The sequence below is a fragment of the Mauremys reevesii genome, linkage group 4, assembly GCF_016161935.1.
Source record: "Mauremys reevesii isolate NIE-2019 linkage group 4, ASM1616193v1, whole genome shotgun sequence".
Classification (NCBI taxonomy): Eukaryota; Metazoa; Chordata; order Testudines; family Geoemydidae; genus Mauremys; species Mauremys reevesii.
In genome coordinates, this window is record NC_052626.1 from 30,537,503 (window position 1) to 30,558,403 (window position 20,901).

The 20,901-nt window shown below is 36.0% G+C and overlaps 1 protein-coding gene across 5 annotated transcripts in view; it reads left to right on the forward strand.

Annotated features, from left to right (window-relative positions):
* Positions 1 to 19,932, forward strand: part of PPP4R3A (protein phosphatase 4 regulatory subunit 3A) — a 79,872-nt gene extending 59,940 nt beyond the window's left edge. For 3 of the 5 annotated variants that reach the window (XM_039537645.1, XM_039537644.1, XM_039537640.1), the window contains 11 exons: positions 2,906 to 2,983; positions 3,068 to 3,184; positions 3,805 to 3,921; positions 6,763 to 6,894; positions 7,006 to 7,108; positions 8,143 to 8,301; positions 10,964 to 11,133; positions 12,580 to 12,722; positions 15,264 to 15,454; positions 16,027 to 16,253; positions 19,068 to 19,932. In XM_039537645.1, the coding sequence (XP_039393579.1) occupies positions 2,906 to 2,983; positions 3,068 to 3,184; positions 3,805 to 3,921; positions 6,763 to 6,894; positions 7,006 to 7,108; positions 8,143 to 8,301; positions 10,964 to 11,133; positions 12,580 to 12,722; positions 15,264 to 15,454; positions 16,027 to 16,253; positions 19,068 to 19,181 (1,551 nt within the window). In that variant the 3' untranslated portion in view covers positions 19,182 to 19,932. Of the gene's footprint in view, positions 1 to 2,905; positions 2,984 to 3,067; positions 3,185 to 3,804; positions 3,922 to 6,762; positions 6,895 to 7,005; positions 7,109 to 8,142; positions 8,302 to 10,963; positions 11,134 to 12,579; positions 12,723 to 15,263; positions 15,455 to 16,026; positions 16,254 to 18,679; positions 18,747 to 19,067 lie in introns of all 5 variants that reach the window. The other 2 variants (XM_039537642.1, XM_039537643.1) reach the window with 2 other exon arrangements.
* Positions 19,933 to 20,901: the final 969 nt, after the last annotated feature.

Consider the following 20,901-nt stretch of genomic DNA (forward strand, 5'->3'; position numbering starts at 1 on the left):
AACTAAACTATTGTTGTATGTATAGACGTATAGAAAGAGACCTTCTAAAAATGTTAAAATGTATTACTGACACGTGAACCTTAAACTAGAGTAAATAAATGAAGACTCGGCATGCCACTTCTGAAAGGTTGCCGATCCCTGCTTTATTGTAATACATACAGAGAGGGTTATAGAGTTACGGTTGCATACGCAACTTTTAGCACTTAGGGAAAAATTTTCAAAATGCCTCTCTGATTTAGGCTCAAATCTCATTTTCAAAAGTGATTTAGGAGCCTTAAATCTCATTAACTTTCAGTGAAAATGGTACTAAGCTAAAGTCACTTAGGCACTTCTGAAAGTTGTACTCTTCCTGACTTTTGAGTGCTTTTAACGCTGCAATTTTAATGTTGTACTAATTTAGCTTTTTATACTCACTTCCAGGGATTGTAATTGAGATGAAAAAGATGTGGTGTAGGCCATCCACTCATTCCCATTCCTAGTAAAGGAGAAAAAATGTTCCTTGTGAGGTCATCTAGATGACAGTTATGATATGTTGCTATCATGGCAGGGATGAGCATGGATCTTGTTAAAGGTTTCAGTGGTAATAGATGAACCAGATTACTACTTTCTTCCAGTTTGAGGTGGTGGTATTAATACTGTACAGTTCAATGTGCCACCCAGATCTACTTAGTCTCCTCTTACTTTGACTGTTATTCAAGGATGGTAATTTGGATTTTGTTTCAAGAAAATCTTTTTATGTTTGGAGTAAATAACTGAACTGTTGTGGTGTTCGGGTAAATAAGAGTACATTGGTCTCTCTACAATCTGTCATAAATTTAGTATAATTTCTGTAATTACTTCATGATAGACTAAGGATTTAAACAAAACATTTAGAAATTCAAATGGTAGACAAGTGCCAGATAACCACACCTGTGTTCTCTCATAAAAAAAACTATTGAATTGTAGACCCCCATACTTGAGTTTCTTGGGTATGACCTCAGTTGGAATCTGGAATGTCCGCTCCAGGCTATTAGTAAGGGTTTTTTTTGTTTGGTTGTTTTTTTTTGTCTACTCAGCTATAACTCAGTTTGGAAGATCACTAAGCTTCAAGTGAGGCTTCTTAGATCTCCTTTTGTTGTGAGTAGGTGGTTGGCATTGCTCATCCTGATCGGTGCCAAATAATTGCAAGATTGACGAATGGCCTCCTTTAAGTATATAGGACTCTTCCAAAAAAAATTTGGGGTTCAGTCACTGTTTTGTTTTGGGTTTCTTGGCCACTTATTGCATTAATAATGTATTAAGTATATTTCAACTTAGTGTTGAGTAGATTTTTTTCAAACGCTGCTTATATGTGGCATGTAGAAAGCATTTGCCTGGAAAAGCTATCAGTTACTGTTTGGGGGCGGGGGATTGTTTTGTTTTTAAGGATTTTTAGCTCTTAGACTTATACTTGGTTTATGTTTGGAAGGTTAACTGATATAGTGCTGTCTTAAGTCTGCAGACAGATGGCTCCAGTGTGTTTGCCGCTGCTCAGCTTTGCTAAGCTTCAGCAGCATGAATGTTAATCAATTTTGACTGCTGCCATTAATAACCTTGTGAGCAGCAGTGGAATTGATAAGAATCTAATCATTTTCATTTGGTTTTCAGCACTCACCCCTTTCCCAACATCTTGGTGTTGGAATCTTCCTTTCTTCTCATATCATTTTTTAAGCTACTGGGTATAGTTATGTTAAGGTCTCTGGTAAAATTTCCAGGCCCTGTTTATGAGTGGATCATATGGATAGGAGAGAGTGATTTGATTGCATCCGACGAAGTGGGCATTCACCCACGAAAGCTCATGCTGCAAAAGTCTGTTAGTCTATAAGGTGCCACAGGATTCTTTGCTGCTTTTACAGAACCAGACTAACACGGCTACCTCTCTGATACTTGATTTGAATAGGGTACTTTTAAAAAAAAATAAATGTGAAAATGAGACAGTCAGATAGAGAGTGATTTTTTGGGGGGAGGGAAAGACCAAATAGAGGGGTGATAATCAGACAATATAATGTAGGGATATTTTGCAAATTGAGAGAGACAAGGAAAAGAGAAGACTGACAGATGACAACATAAGATGTACCACAATTGGAAGGAAAATGGAATGAACCTAGGAAAGAAAATTGCATATAACAGCATACAACAGCAAGGAAAGGACACATAGTCAGTTACATGTCACCTTGATTGATCGGTCCTTCAGCCCTCCTATAGATTGCGCCAGTCATGACGCATCTTCCATCAGTTACATGTATTAAGTGGAAAGTTGATTGACACTGTTACAATTAAGTATCCTACACAACTGTATTTTCCCTTTAAAATTATTTCCTGGGGGAATTCTGTGCCAAAAAAATTAAAAATTCTGTGCACAATATTTTAAAATTCTTCAGATTTATGCATAAATAATACAATGTAATCACACTAGTTTCAATTATTTTGGTAATTTATTTCAAAATATCTATCAGAAAGTAAGTCTGTAATACAGACAAAAATAGATATCCGGAGTGTTTGGTGTTTTTTGACAAATTCCTTACTAGGCAAATTAATAGAGAATTTTGAGTAATCCATCTAAACTACAATACAGAAACTTATTTCCCTCTCCCCTCAGAAGCAGTGCAACGGCATGGGGCAGGGTGCTGCGCTGTGGGCTGCTGGTCAGCCACAGCTATCTGTTCTGGCATCACAGTGGCCTCTGGTGGACGAAAGGTGGAACTGCAGCACCTCTCAGGCAGAGTGGTTTTTTTCTGCACAGAAAATACAAATTTCTGTGCCGGACATAAATTCTGTGCATGCACAGTGGTATAAAATGTAGGAGGCATGGCTTTGGGGAGTTAATATTATGAGGGTTAGCTTCAGTATTGTCAAATAAACACATGGCATTATTTTACTTTTGTAGGAAGATGAAAAATTTCTGACAGAATTGTTTGCACAATTAACAGATGAAGCCACAGATGAGGAGAAAAGACAAGAATTGGTAAGCATTTGTAAAATATTCATGAAGTGACTATTTGTTGTCTGAATGTTGTTAATCACTAGCATGTTGTTTTCTACATTTCAGGTAAACTTTCTCAAAGAGTTCTGTGCATTTTCTCAAACATTACAACCTCAAAACAGAGATGCTTTTTTCAAAACATTGTCTAATATGGGTATACTGCCAGCACTAGAAGTCATCCTAGTAAGTTAATGCAATATGTATTTTTCTGAGATGACTTTTTGTAAATATTTGTTGTAACAGTTATATTTTTTCATTTCAGAAAAGATAATTATTTAAAAAGTAGTTACAGCAACACTGCTGTGTCATGGCTTTCTGAAGTACTTTAGTGATTTGTTTTGTCTGAAAGGGATACTGTCATCTTGAAATTCAGTCCACTTGAAAGTTTTTTTTTGGTTTGGTTTGGTTTGTTTTTAAAGTAGTCTTAGGTATTAGATCACTAAGTCCCCCTAGCAGTTTTTGTGAATTTGCAATTTTTTTCCCCAATCTTTATTCCTTTTTCTGGTCTGTTTCTGTGTTCAGACTAAAACAGGGCTATGACCAATAAACCAGAGAAACTGTTAAACTGATTACATACAAAGCTATCAATTAAACCAGAAAAAAACGGTGGGGGGGAGCCCTCAACTCTTATTTATGGTGACTTTAGTTATTACTTGTAACAGTAATAGTTAATAATAAAAATTCAGACAGAACTATGATTTCTGAAATGGCTTCTGCTCATTTTAAAAAACTACTGTTATGCCTTTCAAGTACAACGATTTTTGTTCTTTAAAGTACTTAAACAGTTTTAATTGACTTTCCAGGGTATGGATGATGCACAAGTGCGAAGTGCAGCTACTGATATATTCTCATATTTGGTTGAGTACAATCCATCCATGGTACGAGAGTTTGTTATGCAGGAAGCTCAACAAAATGATGATGTAAGTAGGAGGTCCTCTGAAGCTTTTTTAGAAGGTTCATATTTATGTCTCTATTATTAGTGACTAAATCCTACTTTCTGAGTTTTTTCATTTGACAAATGTGCATTTGAAATAGTTTTCTAGAACCTTTCCTTTTAAAAAAAAAATTAACTATGTTTGGAAGGTTCTCTCTCGTACCCATCACGGTAGTATTTACAATAATATTATTAATCACAACACAATTATATAAACTACAGCTTACCCTATTTTATCTATTAATTTTTCATATTTGGAAAGGTGACCATATCTCATTTGCATAGCCTTTTTGGACCCCAGTCCTGCAAACACTTAGTCATGTTCCTTAACTTTAAGTGTATGAGCAGTCCAATGGGGCCTGAGCACGTTCTTAAGTACTTACAGGATTGGGGTGTTTAAATAAAAAGTAACTTTTCTACCCTGCCAGGTTGCTTATTGGAGTGCACCAATTGATGTGTAAATTTTAGGGCTGTCAAGCGATTTAAAAAATTAATCACAATCGCACTGTTAAACAATAATAGAATACCATTTATTTAAATATTTTTGGATGTTTTTTACATTTTCAAATATATTGATTTCAATTACAACACAGAATATAAAGTGTACTGTAAAAAAACAAAAATAGTATTTTTCAGTTTGCCTAATATGAGTACTGTAGTGCAATCTTTTTATCATGAAAGTTGAACTTACAAATGTAGAATTAGGTACAAAAAAACCTGCATTCAAAAATAAAACAACGTAAAATTTTAGAGCCTGCAAGTCCACTCAGTCCTACTTGTTCAGCCAGGTGCTCAGACAAACTCGTTTGTTTACATTTGCAGGAGGTAATGCTACCTGCTTCTTGTTTACAATGTCACCCGAAAGAGAGAACAGGCATTCTCATGGCACTGTCGTAACCAGCCTCGCAAGATATTTACATGCCAGATGCGCTAAAGCTTCATGTGTACCTTCATGCTTCAACCACCATTCCAGAGGACATGCCTGCATGTTGATGACAAATGTTCTGCTCGATAACAATCCAAAGCAGTGCAGACAGATGCATGTTCATTTTCATTATCTGAATCAGATGCCACCAGCAGAAGGTTGATTTTCTTTTTTTGGTGGTTCGGGTTCTGTAGTTCTGTAGTTTCCGCATCAGAGTGTTGCTCTTTTAAGACTTCTGAAAGCATGCTGCACACCTGGTCCTGCTCAGATTTTGGAAGGCACTTCAGATTCTTAAGCTTTTGGGTTGAGTGCTGTAGCTATTTTTAGAAATTTTTGTGTATTGTCTAATCTGCAGTGAAAGTGTTGTTAAAATGAACAACATGTGCTGCATCATCATCCGAGACTGCTATAACATGAAAAATATGGCAGAATGTGAGTAAAACATAGCAGGGGACATACAATTCTCCCCCAAGGAGTTCAGTCACAAATTTAATTAACAGATTTTTTTTAATGAGCATCATCAGCATGGAAGCATGTTGTTTGGATTGGTGGCCAAAGCATGAAGTGGCATACAAATGTTTAGCATATCCCGCACGTAAATACCTTGCATTGCCAGCTACAAAAGTGCCATGCAAATGCCTCTTCTCACTTTCTGGTGACATTGTAAATAAGAAGAGGGCAGCATTATTTCCTGTAAATAGAAAGATGGAATTTTGAATAAAAAATGAACCCATAGCTGTTTAAAAATGTATTCTGGATCTAAAGTACTTGGTATATATTTTTAGCTGCTTTATATACCTGTCTCCCATAATCTTTTTTGTTACTTTCAAATACAGTTAGCTAAACAAATAAATAAATTGTACTACCCTTTATTTCCATGGTAATTTAAGATGATTCTGATCATAGCTCTATTTAATTTCTGTATTGGTGGCTTAAGACCGTAATTAAATAGTGGGATAACTAAAATATTTTTAGTTCATATTTGGCCAGTTTAGTAGAAATATCCAGTGTTTCAAGTTAGTTTTAAAACTTGTTTTGTTTCAGGAAATAGTTTACTTTCATATTGTACAGCTGCTAATCTTGTTTCTGTATGGAAAACCTCCTACAACTATGGAAGACAAGTTATAATCTAAGGCCCTGATCCTGCTAACATAAATTTGCTTAATTTTACTTGTGAGTTGACCCATTGTCTTCATTTGATTACTCAGGTGTGTAAAAGTAAAGCATGTACATAAGTGTATGCAGAATCAGGGCCTTAACCTGATGTCTCAATTTCTGGATGGCCCTGCTGTTGCTGGTAATAGGGCATGCAAGCACTAAGGGATTATATGAGAATGGAAATTTTTACTCTTGAACTCCTATTCTGCAAACATTTATGCATTTGAATAACTTTACACATGTGAGTAATCCCGTTTAGTTCAGGAGTCCCATGTGTTTGCAGAAGTAGGGACTTGCATTGTATTTTAAAAGGACACTCAGGTTAAAACTCCTAATTTCAAAAAAACAAATTCCATAATGCACATCATAAATTCAACATAAGAATTTTATGCATGTACCTTCTCACCATTTATTCTGTTTACTTTTTTTTTGTATTTTCAGTTTAGACTAGTCTATTTTTTTATCCAAGTTTTTTATTTATCTGCCATTTGTAGTTGCTCTGAAAGATTCTCATGGATGAGTATAGTGCATCAGTATTAGGGATACAAATAGAGTAGGTTTTCATGGGCATTTTTTAAAATACATTTCAAGGATCTATTTCTGTTAGTTCTAAATTTTGTCCTAAAATCTTTTATTTTACAAAATCTTTAGTTTTGGGCCAAATTTGACCTGACAGTGTCCCTTTTTAATTTTAGTTTTTCTTAGTCATAACTAATCTCTTCATTTTTATATCTTCTCTATTAGGATATTTTACTCATTAACCTCATCATAGAACACATGATTTGTGATACAGATCCTGAACTTGGAGGGGCAGTCCAACTCATGGGTCTCCTTCGTACTTTAGTTGATCCAGAAAACATGCTGGCCACAGCCAATGTAAGTGCATTCCCAAATTCAAGTATGGTTGGGTTTTTTCGTGTTTTAAAATTTTGTTGGTAATTTAAGTTACTTTCATATTAAAATATTGATATATTTTTTATCCTTTAGAAAACTGAAAAGACAGAATTCCTGGGTTTCTTCTATAAACATTGTATGCATGTTCTCACAGCTCCCTTACTGGCTAATACAACAGAGGAGAAGCCTAGCAAAGGTGAGACTACTGTGGATGTTGGTAGTCATGTCCATGGCTATTGAATTGTAATACATAGAATAGAATAACTGTCAAAGGATGTCAGAAACGCTGCATGATCAGAATAAGAGTATTTCAAAAGATTTGTCTGATTTGAACCAGAAAGGTGACTCAGAGCCAGGTGAAAACATTGGAAGTATGCTTTTCAGTTACTCCTTTTGAAATGCATATATTCAACAAAGAAAAATGAAATATAATTTCGAACCAGCTTCCAGAAAATTTTGAAATTGTATTTTATTTTTCTTTGGGTCTCATGTGCATTTATAAGAGCCTGTAACTCAACTACGTTTCAGATCAACTAGTTTTACATTTTTTTAGATGAAGAAATCTGAGTTTAAATTTTCCATTTTTCTCTTGTTTTTTAACTTATCATTCTAATGAGTCCATCAATAATTGCATCTTCGCTCTAGTGCTAGGTTGTAGTCTAGAAACCTTTTAAAAAAAAAACAAAAAAAAAAACCCTAACTTTTAAAATCTTACATGGCTTTTAACAAATTACCTTAGGCTAGGTCCACATTAGAAACTTTTGCTGGTATAGTAATGTCAGTTAGAGATGACTTTTTGGTACAACATTTCTATACTGGCAAAAACCTTAGTATAGATGCAGTTATGCGGGGCATAGCAGGGCTTTTACTAGTCTATCTTATTTTGCTCACCAAACTGGTATAAGCTATACTGTCAAAAGCACCTTTTTGCAGATATAATCTGTGTCTATAGTATAGGAGTATTTGCTTGGGTAACAATCCTGGCAAACCTTTTCAGGTGTAGACCTGGGCTTTTGGTGAAAATACCAAATCCAGGGATTGTATATTTGTTTTGTAAAGGTCTAAGCGTGGCTTCCAGTTATTTACCTAAACTAGGTGCAGGAGAGCACAATGGCATTTAAGTATCTAGTTATCTGATTGCATCTGCAAATTTGAAGTCACTTTCTGAAAAGTAGGCCCTAAATATTTTTAAATTCATGTTCTTGTTAACGTTTTGTTTTTTGTTTATAGATGATTTTCAGACAGCCCAGCTCTTGGCATTAATATTGGAATTGCTAACATTCTGTGTAGAACATCATACGTATCACATAAAGAACTATATTATTAACAAGGATATCCTACGGAGAGTACTAGTTCTCATGGCCTCAAAGCATGCTTTCTTGGCATTATGTAAGTTTGAATTATAGAGAATAAATTTAGCTGTGTGAAGATTAATATTCTTTGATTGTATTTTACTGGAAGAAAAACACATTTACAGAAGCATGACAGCTACCAGTTCAGCACAGATATGCTACCTTTACAACTAGGTCTATATTTCTCATAGCAATTTGTTGATATGTTATTCCTCAATGATGAGGGAAGATGAAATTGAAAGAGGCTGTATTAATTAAACTAGCTAGGGGAACACTCCATAGGTTTTAAATAGTACTTGCTTTAGAAAAAATTTCAAAAGCATTTTTAATTGGACATCTGGATCTCTATCTATAATAAATGTAACATTTTAAAATACTGAAGATCTTCACTGTTGATGCATGTTCAGATGCTTCTCCTGAGCTAGTATTTAGAATTTAGTAACACTACATTGGTCAAGGTCAGCACTTCTTGGGTTTGTTGATAAGGGCATTAGTCCACACCAGAGATGTGTAAATTCTAGTGTGTTGCACATTAACTGGCCTGTTTTGACCCTGCTGGCACATACTAAAAGTTCCTTGGCATGCATTAACGTAGTCCCATTTAAAGCAGAATTATGTTAACACACATATGAGCTTTTAATGTGCATCAGCGTGGTTCAAGTTGGCTGGTTAATATGTGACAACCTAGTGCACACTAGAATTAACACCTCTCTAGTGTGGAGTAATGCACCATATAGACAAGACCTTTGTTGTGCTAATTATAGTACTTCATTCTGGAGAGAAACACTTCTGGTGGTAAATGTCAATGAGCTTTGCACAGCCATGTAAAGAAAAGTCATTTCATTGTCAAGACTAGTGGTGGGAAGACCCTGAACAACAACTCCAAAAAGTAAAGTGACTAATTGAGCAGTTGTTAATACTTTGCAAAATGTCACTTGTAAATGTGAATAAAGAGTAGGATAGAAAGTTGAAAATTTGCAGGGAAATAAGTAGCTTGGATTGAGGAGAGCTTTTTTGAGTGTTCCATTGAAAATCATTTTGGCAGAATCAAAGCCCTTCAATAATGACATTTCACACATGCATAGTTGGTCCATTTTCATCACTTTTCACAAAACAATGGAGGGAAGGTTACCTGCATTAGCCTTGGTCTACAGTACAAACTTATGTCAGTATAACTACGTTGCTCAAATGTGTAGAAAATCCCCATCCCTGAGCAATGCAGTTATACTGACCTAACTCCTGGTGTAGACAACACTGAGTCGAGTTATAGCTACTGCCTCTCAGGGAGGTGGAGTGCCTGTGCTGACAGGAGAAGCTCTCCTGTTGGCATAGGTAACGTATTCCCTAAGGCTGTGGCTACACTTAGCACTTCAAAGCGCTGCCGCGGTAGCGCTGCCGCAGCAGCGCTTTGAAGCGCTAAGTGTAGTCAAAGCGCCAGCGCTGGGAGAAAACTCTCCCAGCGCTGTCCGTACTCCACATCCCTGTGGGGAATAACGGACAGCGCTGGGAGCGCGGCTCCCAGCGCTGGGGCTTTGACTACACTGGCGCTTTGTAGCGCCGCAATTTGCAGCGCTGCAGAGGGTGTGTTTTCACACCCTGCTGCAGCGCTGCAAATTTGTAAGTGTAGCCAAGCCCTGAGACTACAGTAGCGTAGCTGCACTCCAGCAGCGCTGTAAGTGCAGAGAAGCAAGCCCTCGGTTATCTACAGTAAGGTGCTGTGAGACCTCAAATGCTAAGATAGTGCTGGAGTTCCTCAGAAGGGAGAGCCTTGAAGATGTAAATAGATCAAGGCTCCACTGTGCGTTTGAAAGAGAGAGAAAATGCCATTTCTCATTTAAAATTAAAAAGGTTTACATTTAAAAAATTAATACAAAAATAATGAAATAGATTCAAGACTTTCATTGGAAAATAGAAATTTATGAGCAAAATTCTGATTGTAGGAAAATATGTTGAGAATTTGGTCATGAAAGTGTAGATTGCACAGGGAATACCAGTAGTTTATCTTTGACTTTTGATCACAAGTTAAATAAATTATGTAGTCTCTGTCTAAATTCCAGTGGGCTTCTAAATCTCAAAAGCATAGCACAGTAAGGTTGACAGTGTCTGCTCCAAAGAGGGCTGGGACTGGATTTTAAGATTTAATGATAAATGCTGGGAAGATTCAGCTAATCACCCAATACAATACCTGATTACAGTCTGTACTACTTATTTCTTATTTTTGTTAATGGCAAATTTCTCTTTTTTTTTTTAAATGATTACATCATAATCCAACCATGAATCTTGTCAATGATTCCTACATTGTTAAATGATTTTTCTTTTAAACTTGAACTGTTGTTTCAGTTACACACTAGCAGTGTAATTATGAAATGTGCCTAATTTACAGCATTCTGTTTTGTTAAAGCATGTTCACTGAAAAGAGATGACCTGTGTATTTAGGATTACTCTGAAGGATTTTTTCCTCCTGGTAATGTAAAATGTCATTACATTTCAATTCTAGTTTCAAGAGCTACTGTAGATTGAATCCACAGGGTACTGGATATTTGAGTACGTAATCCATTACCAACAATGTAAAACTCTGTGAGAGTTGGGATTGGGAGTATCCTTCTTGTAGTCAACTTGGAACAATTGCTGGGTTTTTTGCTTTTAAATGTAAAATATCAAAAATTCATGGCTTTTTAACAACCATTTCTCTGTTTCAGGTGCCCTTCGTTTTAAGAGAAAGATAATTGGGTTGAAGGATGAATTCTATAACCGTTATATAATGAAAAGCTTTTTGTTTGAACCTGTGGTCAAAGCATTTCTCAACAATGGATCCCGCTATAATCTGATGAACTCTGCTATAATAGAGATGTTTGAATTTATTAGGGTGGTGAGTACTGTCTTGAATTGACCATTTAATTTTTATAATACATCATGTGTATTTCGAGTTAAATACTTGAATTTATGATACAATTATGGATGCCCAGTTATTTCTGATGGTGTTCAGATGAAAGCATCATAATAATGTGACCACTAGAAATCCATAATTTAAGTGAAGTTTTGTATGTACCACTGTTTGAAAACACTGCCTTTGTTGTCAGAGCTCTACATTCAGTGGATATATAGTGTTGAAGTTGCTCTCCATTGTGCCTAGACTTAAAAATGTAACCATTGTATAAACTAACTCTGGATTTGATTAACTTTTTCTGGAAAGTATTAAAGAATAGATGTAACTTGAAATTTCACACATGAACACACTAATTGTGTGCTCTGGTGCAACTATAGTAATACTAAAGAATATGGAGACGTGTGTTAATCTAACTGATATAAATATTGGTCCCCAAGATTTCTGGCTGGGCAATAAGGGACTAGTCAGTTCCCTCCAGAGAACTGTTCCCCCACCTGCCACCTTCACCCAGACCCTGGCAAGATGCTGTCTGGTTTTAAGATCCATAAGGGGGAAGGGCAGCCTGATGTTAGGTTGGGGTGGGGGTCTGGAGGACATTAATCATTCCCCACTAGTCCTGTAGGAATTACTTGACAAATGTAACATATCCTGGAGCTTTAGTAACTCTCTGTGATGGGGATCATCCCACTTACATGGGGGGGGCCCAGGATAATCAAGGCCTGGGATAGTCGTTGTTGGTAGCACAACTTCAGTGGAGTCAAATTTCTGGAAGTGGAGAGAGTGGTATTTGTGTTGAAGCTCCAGAGCCAGAGGACCCTGGCTTCCTACTGGTCTCTTAAAGTTCTGTAAGATTGAGAGCTGTCCCCACAGTTCATTCTGTGGAGAAATAAACCTCTTTCCCCTTGTCTTCCCTCTGACATAAAAATATAATGGTTTGTTTTCCTTTTTTTGTTGAGTAGTGATTGTTGTTTATTCTAGAGAGGGAGAGAGGAAAATAAAAGTATTGACTTCCTTGTTTAGTTATTACAACAAATATAAGGAGACTGACATAAAAATGTGTAAATTGCCATACAGAGATCTTAATTTTTTTTAGAGTTGCTTTCATTGTTTTTATACTGGCTTTGTAGATGGTTTTTTACCCTTTTTTTTTTAAAGTTTAGAAGAATTTATGAATACAAAACTGTTATTGTTCTCTTTTTTATCAAATTATTAATCAGAAGTTAAGTACCAGATTTCAGCTACACTGGTATTTACAATGTTTTTTTAATTAAATAAATTAGTATGCCTTACTTCAAAGGCATTTTATGAATATTGCATCTTTTCCATATCTTTCAGTTATACCCTGCTGTATTTTTATTACAGTAACAAGATAAATTAATTGTCTTGAAGAATTAAAAGGTCACTGTTTTGATTGTACTTTTCTTATAGGAAGATATAAAATCATTAACTGCTCATGTAATTGAGAATTACTGGAAAGCCCTGGAAGACGTAGATTATGTGCAGACGTTCAAAGGATTGAAACTACGATTTGAACAACAAAGGGAAAGACAAGATAATCCCAAACTTGACAGGTAAATATACATTTCAATGTATTAATACGTCCATGCTAAATTGTATTTGAGGCTATAGGCATTTGGATTTCTGTGCACTAGCAGGGCAGCCATGAATAATTCAGACCCTTTGCTGTTTGCAGCTCAGCTCTTGCTGAACAGATCTGATTGATAGTGTGATTTCCAGATCTGTGTTGCTCAAACACTTGGTTGGTGTTCAATTGATGTTTTTGAATTATTTATATTGTGGTTTGAACACATTGAAAACACATTTGAATGAAATTATGCATGTTACCCATTGCAGAAGTTTAAATTTCAGATAGAGTTGCCAACTTGGTAATATATAAAAACTGGACACTCCAGCGGGAGTGCCAGAACCTCCCCTATCCTCCCACTTCCCCCTGAGGTCCTGCCCTGCCCTGCCTCTTCCCCCCAGGCCTTGCCCTGCCCCACCTCTTCCTCCTGAGGCCCCCCCCCACACACACACTTGCTCCTCTTTCTCCTTCCCCCTGTTGCACGCTGCTCTTCCACTCTGCATGGGTCAGGAAGGACTTGCCTGCTGAGCTGGGGCTGGCAGCTGCAACTACCCAATGCACGTAGGAGGCAGCCACGGCTGAGTAGGGGCTGGCGCGTGTGATGACTCGGCACCACCCAGTCTCTCTCACCTGCAGCAATTGAACTTTCTGTGTCCAGTCAATAGATATGACCGGACACTGTGAGGTCCCCTTTTGAACCGGCATCCAGCCACCCTAATTTCAGAACATGCTGTGTTATTTTAATGTATATTTGACTTCATTCTGAGAGATTTCTTAACTCTGATATTTCAGTTTGAGCATCTGAAAATTTAAGCAAAGGAGCAGGATTACAGCGGATTTGTTTTAAAATGCCATAAATGTCTTTAATAGAACTACCATGTTTGAGAGTGTGCTTCAAATATACAGTATTTTGTGCTAATATGTTGTGTTTAAATTTTATTACTTTGAATTATTAGTATCTAATGCCTGGTGAATGGAGCATTTCAATATACGTAAAACTCAAACCCTAGAGCTTTTGTATTAGCATGCGTGTGGGAGGGAGGAACAAACATTCAGCCATATCATAGATTTCACATCTGAGGAAGCTATTTGACAGTTATTCCCACATTTAAAGGCATCACATTATCTCTACTTAATTTATTGATTTGTCAGCATATCTGATTTAGAGGTGCATTTCCCTTAATTAAAAAAATAAACAATATTCTCTCTTTGCCCCTTTATGGCATTAGCCCAGCACAGAAGAAATCCCTCTCTCCTATTCAGTTAGAAAAAAACAAAACACTAAGAGCTAAATTGTCCTTTGCGTTTAGCTCAGGCTAAGGGATAGCTCATAGTTGTGCTGTCTCAGAGCAGCCTAAGGAAAGAATTAGGGCCCTGAGAGGCACAGTTGGCCTAACTTTCCTCCTCCTATGCCTATAGTGGATATGGGGGCAGCCCTCCTATTCGGAGACAGCATGGGAGGGGAGTGTCTTGCTGTCATTTACATTCCTTTGTGGTCTCGTAAGCCAGGCCACTAGCTGGCCCTAAGTGAAACATGCAAAAATAGCAAAGATTTGATTATGCGGTTTAGTGCAAGAAGTACTTTGGTTAAGACAGGTCCACAACTTGGGAGAGTGTGAGCTCCAGAATACTCACAAGGGTGTAGGACTTAGTTTGATTTAAGATGAAAACTTCTAAACTTACCAGAATTCTAAATTCAACAAAATTAAAAATGGTACTGAACATCTGACTGGCAATACTGCGGTCTTGCTGTGTCTGTAAGTATTAAAATATCATGAGTCAGGCCACAAAAAACATGAGAGGTTGAAAACAAACTGTTCTGGATTCTTTTTATTTGCCTCCTGATTTTTGAGTGTAGAGGGCTCATGTTTTTAAGATTTTTCTCTGCACTCAGAAGCGGTAGAAACTTACTTTTTTTTAGTGAAAAATTAATGTAATTTCCTGACTCCAGGAGCTGGACTTCAAAAATATACACTAACCATCAGATTCACAATAAAATTGTGAGAGTTGACAATATTGACACCTCATTCATGACATCTGTTGTTATAACATTTGTATTTACTGATAAATGAAAATTCAATCAATTAAGTATAATTTGCACTATAGGACAACGATAATGCATTAAAAATGTCATAATACTGATCTACAATTGCCAAAATAAACAAACGACAATACTCCACAATTTACTTGTACTAGACTATTCTTAGTAATTTAAAGACTTACAGCACCTTTTGAAGAGAGTGGTGATGTGTGTGTGAATGTGCTTATTAGTGAGGCTTTACTGTGCTATATACTACAAAACTTTCTCTTGTTGGATTTCTTTGTGTAGTCCACGTGAAGTAAATAAATGTACTGGTTTCAGGATGACTTTTTAAAAAAATAAAATATTGATAGTTCTTTTATCACATTATTTTTGTCTATAAGCTCAAATTGTGTAAACCTATGCTGTGCTGATTTATTCCAATATTTATGTAAATTTAAAGTGATACTTGAGTGTCAAAATCCTTAAAACCTACTTGTTCCACAGCATGCGCTCCATCTTGAGAAATCATAGATACCGCAGAGATGCGAGAACCCTAGAGGATGAGGAGGAAATGTGGTTTAATAGTGATGAAGATGATATGGAAGATGGCGAAGCAGTGGTGCCCCCCTCTGACAAAACTAAAAATGATGAAGACATTATGGACCCTATTAGTAAATTCATGGAAAGGAAAAAATGTAAGTGACTGGAAGGAGAATGGCAGTGTATCTAGCTTAAATGAAAGCCTGGGCTTATTTTTAAGGAAGTATTATTTCTACTATAGTCAAGGGTTTGCCTGTATTTTCATATAAAGCCTTTATTTTTAGTTTTAGAACTTGCTACATGCAACTAAACTCAAACCATTTTAGGTTTTATTCATATCTGTTTAAAGGCATAAAAGTGCAAAAATAATGTTCTCTGAATGAATTTGCCTGTTTTTCTTAAAGGACTGAAATGAAGAAAATCCCAGCTGAATAATCAAGTTGTCCATATGCTGTTTGCTTAATTTATATCTAGTCAGCTTCTTTGTACATTCAACAAATAATATCACTGAATAGTACACAATGGGGTCCTGGTCTGTGACAAAGGCTGTTAGGCATTACAATAATACAAGTTACTATAAAAATATATTCATTTATCTCCTTCCACCAAGGTACAAGTGAAGTTAGACAGATGTAACTTTTGTAGCAAAATATTAAACATTTCATAACTCACATTTATTTACAAAAGTCACTGGGGTAGCACTCAAAACTACATTTCTTTTCTACAGTGAAAGAGAGTGAAGAAAAGGAGGTCCTTCTGAAAACTAATCTTTCAGGTCGTCAGAGCCCAAGTTTCAAACTTTCCTTCTCTAGTGGTACAAAAACTAACCTTACCAGCCAGTCATCTGCAAGTAACTTGTCTGGCTCTCCAGGATCGCCAGGATCTCCAGGATCACCAGGATCACCGGGATCAGTTTCTAAAAGCACATCTCAGATGGCAGCTATTACTACCAAGGTATCTTTCAGCTGCCATTGGTCAAATTTTTATTCTAGCAAATTTAGAGCCCATCTGATCACCTACATAAATTTGAGTTATTTCCTTTTGTACGTTTTCCTGGTCTCTGGCACTTTTGAAGAGCCTTGACGTAATATAAACAAAAGGAGTATTTAAATAAATTTTTTGTGCACAAGTTTGTGCACCACTTCAAAAAAATCTTAAATATAAAGTATTTTTTAATGTATTCTCCATTTTCATTTATTTTTATTGTGGACTATAAAAAGCAATCTATATTCATTGGGTTGCATAGGAATACTGGGGGGGGAGGGGGGCAGAAATAGTTTGCTGTTGAAAGAGTTAATGGAAATATTACCAAATTTTGCTGCATACCAATATACGTCCCTAGCAGCAATTCTTACAGCAGTGTTGAGACTCCTACAGCTGTTTTATTAGCTGTGGCCATATATTCTTGGAGACAGTTGCTGTATGCCACAACACACGTGTGATTATTAAAATTTTGCTTCGAAAGAAATTTCAGCTTTTTTTTTCAATTGACTGTCGGTTTTCAGGTGCAGCACACTAAACTAATAAAAAAAAATCATTAAAAAGGATTATTAGTAGTTGGTGTTTTAATATGCTCCTTTTGGAAATTTCATACAACACTATATTTGTAAATGCAGTTAACTACATTTTGTCCTAAAATTATATTTAACATTTGTGTATTATCAAGATCGATTTTCACAGTGGGAAAAGAATATATGGAGAGCAGAATTTCATGGTAATAGAAACCAACTAAGAAAACCAGTACCGACTAGTACTGAATTCTTCCATTTCTGAAAAGTTGCTTGGATCTTTCTCTAGTCATGTGTTCTCCCAGAAGCCTGGAAATGAGGCCATTTCATCAGTTTTTAAAAATCTGGATGCTTGTTCTTCACCTCCAATCTCATTTTTGTTCTGTCTTACTAAATTTTTTTTCTATCAGTCATAGTATACCTGCAGCAGGGAATCCTGATTGGAAAGATAACTAATGTGAGATTCCCTTAAAAATGTGTCCTCCGAGTTCTTTTGTAGGGAAGAGGGGTGGCAGATTTGTCCCACCCATGGAAGAAGCAGTAGATCAGGTATTCATGGAATTTAACTGTGTCTCCAACAGATTCTCTATCCATGTGGAGGCTTTTGTTCCCTCACACGCCTCTGGTAGCCCTGCTGCACTCCCTAGCAGCAGAGCAGAGTTAAAACTCGGATACCTTTAGGACGTTCCTTACATTAGTTACTCTTCAGAACGGAGGGGATTCTACTAAAACATGAATACAGGGATTGCACATCTGCCTACTCCCCTGCATGCATGGGTCATTGAGTATTTGGGGGAATATGGGAGAGTAGGATAGTGCCACAAAGGAAACTAATGGTTCTGTTCTGGAATAACAGTATCTACACACAGAAAACTCCCCTTTATGTACAGATATTAGGGGAATGATACTGCCCTTGTTTTTTAGTATTCTATAAATTAGTTTTTGTTTTTATAACTCACTCACAAGCTGAAAAGCCAGATCAAAAGTGAACTTTAACTACAATACTTAGATTGTTGACAGTTTCCTGATCCTGACAACCCCTCTTCCTTGATCCCATCTCCAAAGATTATATTTACACTACTATTGTGCAATTTGTTGGGTTATCTGTTAATACAGTGCAACAATGGTCTTTCTGTATAAGATATCTTTCTCCTAATTTAATACAATAGTATGTCTGTGGATTCTGAACATTTTTCTCTAAAAATGCTGTTATCACTTTATTCTTATATACACCCATTAGAAATAACATTGGAATTAGGTTTTCTAGTAACATTTATTTGCTCACATTATTTTTATATATATACACACACACACACACACACACACACACAGTGTAATGCTGTATAAAATACAACTGTATATTGTGTGTGTATATTGTATACAATATACTTGTTGCATTTATGCCTTGGTATGCAATGGCCAAAATTTCCTAACTTGGATGTCTGAAGTTAGGCGCCTAAAAAAGGGACTTGATCTTCATAGATGCTTGGCGCCCATAATTCTTTGTAGTCGTGTGTTGACTAAATTCCAGAAATTGGAAAATACTGTAGTAAGTCGGAGTTGTGGGTGCTTACCACCTGGTAAGATCAAATCACATATTTAGGTGCCTAAATATAGATGTAGGTGCCTAACTATAGACATCTGAATTAAAATGGTTTGGTCAGTATGTTCAGTGTAGATGAGTTCATGTTACTAGAGATACTTCTAATTTTGAATTTCCTAAAATTGTTTAAATTTTGTAACCTTCACATATTAATAAAGCTACTTTTCATATAATAAACATATTTACAATTACTATTACTACTTTTAAATTAGTGTTAGTGAAAAGAGACCATATTATAAAATTATCCTAATTGATAATTCAATTTGAAGGATGTTCCATATTGTCTCTGAAGTTCTGCCAGATCGCTCATTGCTGCAGTCCAGTCAACTATTCTAGGTAAAGGAAATTTCCATCTTTGTACAGATTGAGCTGCAATGACAATTTTTTTGCTGAGTAGTTTGCATTTTCTTTAATTTCTACCCAAATTATCCCCATAGGTAGGATTGTTTGGAGGGGTAGACCATTTTTTTTTCACTTACTGTAATCAGCACTTCCAAAAGACATTGCTTTTGTGCATGTTGGAGTTGGGTTTTTTTTTTTAACAAAACTTCAGACTTATCAATATTCTTGTGGTAATAACATTTTCTAGTATCTCTGGGATTGAGCAATATTTGGTTCATTTTTGTGTACGTCTTAATTATTTGTATTTCTTCACAGGGAGGTCTAGTGGGGCTTGTAGATTATCCTGATGATGATGAAGAGGATGATGAAGATGAAGATAAGGAAGAAACTGTACCTTTGTCAAAGAAAGCAAAACTTGAGTCGTCGTAATGGCAACCATCTAATATCAATTCCAGTTGGGGAAGGAAAAAAAAACTACTAATTTTTCAAATTAAAAATAATACACAACAAAGCGGCAATCTTTTGTGAATTACTGTGTGTGACACAGATCAACCTATACAAATGGATTTCTGCTAATCAAGTGCCAATTCAAAGGAGCAGAAGAAGGGGAAAATATTACATTTAGGGGGAAGACTTATGCCTTTGAGCTCTCCAGCTTGGACCACACATTGCCCTTTTCTCAGGGAAGGAAATGGAAAAAATAAAAAGCCAACAGGGCAGGAGTTTTGTTCATGGAACTCTGGATTGGCTGGTCAGTTACTACAATCAGAATATGCTTTCTTGGACAATGTATGAGACTTTTGAAGAAAAGGCTGTCTTATCATAATTCTTCACTAAGAATGCCAGCAGTTTCTTTGTATAAAGAGACCTGCCTTTGAAATCATACATTCTGAACATTTTAGTCAAGCTGCAACAGGTTTTAAAAACCTCTGTGTGGGAGGGCCTGAATATAAAGTTTCCTCTTTTTTTATCTGTTCCCTTTTGCCCTTTAAACTGCAGATTTTTTTGGAGGTGGGGGATTTGTCTGTCCCTTCTTGATTAAAGATTGAGTGGAATTCTAGATGTGGTCACTTTTTGTGTCATAATTTTATTTTATTTTATTTTATTTTGCCCCCCTGAGTGTATGCTTAGTTGTTGAGTATATATTTGGGACCATTAAAAATTTTTTGATGTAATATAATCTCACTGTTGTGCTGGTACCTGTTTCACCCTGTGTAATTTTGTTCTGCATCACAAATCTTGATATGTGTAGGATTTTATGGAAGATGGTATAGTTTTTATTGAAAAAAAAAATGATTCTTGCCACAATGTGCATACAAAAGCAATACTATTTTGTGACTAAATATTTTATATTAAACTTTACATCAGCAACTGTCTTGAGAAACGATTCAGGGAAATAGGGTGGAATTTAAAAAAAAAAAGTTGAAGAAACCTATAAAGATGAAATTAGTATTCCAAAGAGATTTTGAAATATCATAACTGGGAACAGTGATGGTATACTTACGAATCAAAATGGATGATGGATGATTTAGGCACACCAGTATATTGACATATTTGACTTATGAAAATAAAAAAAGAAATAATTAAAGGTGAAGGAAAATCTGCATTAGTGGTATTTTTTAAACATCTGACTCCCTTTGGAATACCAGTTTTAGTATTGTTATAAAGATGTTTCCAGGATTATTCGCTTACCAGAATACCATCTGTTGAGATCTATTCTGATACCTGGCTGGAAAACAGTAATGAAACTCAGTAACCATATCTGTTTTCCAAAACCTGATGAGTCTCAATTCTTAAGTAGAGGGATGTACTTTCAATAAGTAGCAAAATAATAAGAGTATCTTGTTAGTTAGAAATTAGTTTAATTCTTTTCCAATCAAAAGATACCTGCTTAATGAGAAGTTGATTGCCCTCTGCTCATTCACATCACCAGACTGTCACAAGTACAAATATGCCATTTTATAGTGGGATAATGATCAGTGGGGATCCAGGATTTGACCATAGATAGCAGCTTAGCTTTTAGTGTCTGTAGGTGGAATGTTGCATGGAAACTGACACATTGCCTGTAAGGTGCCTACAAAAAATACTTTTCGGATTGTGTGCCAGTTTTCATTGTCAAAGCAATTTGAGCTTCATCTTTATTAATACA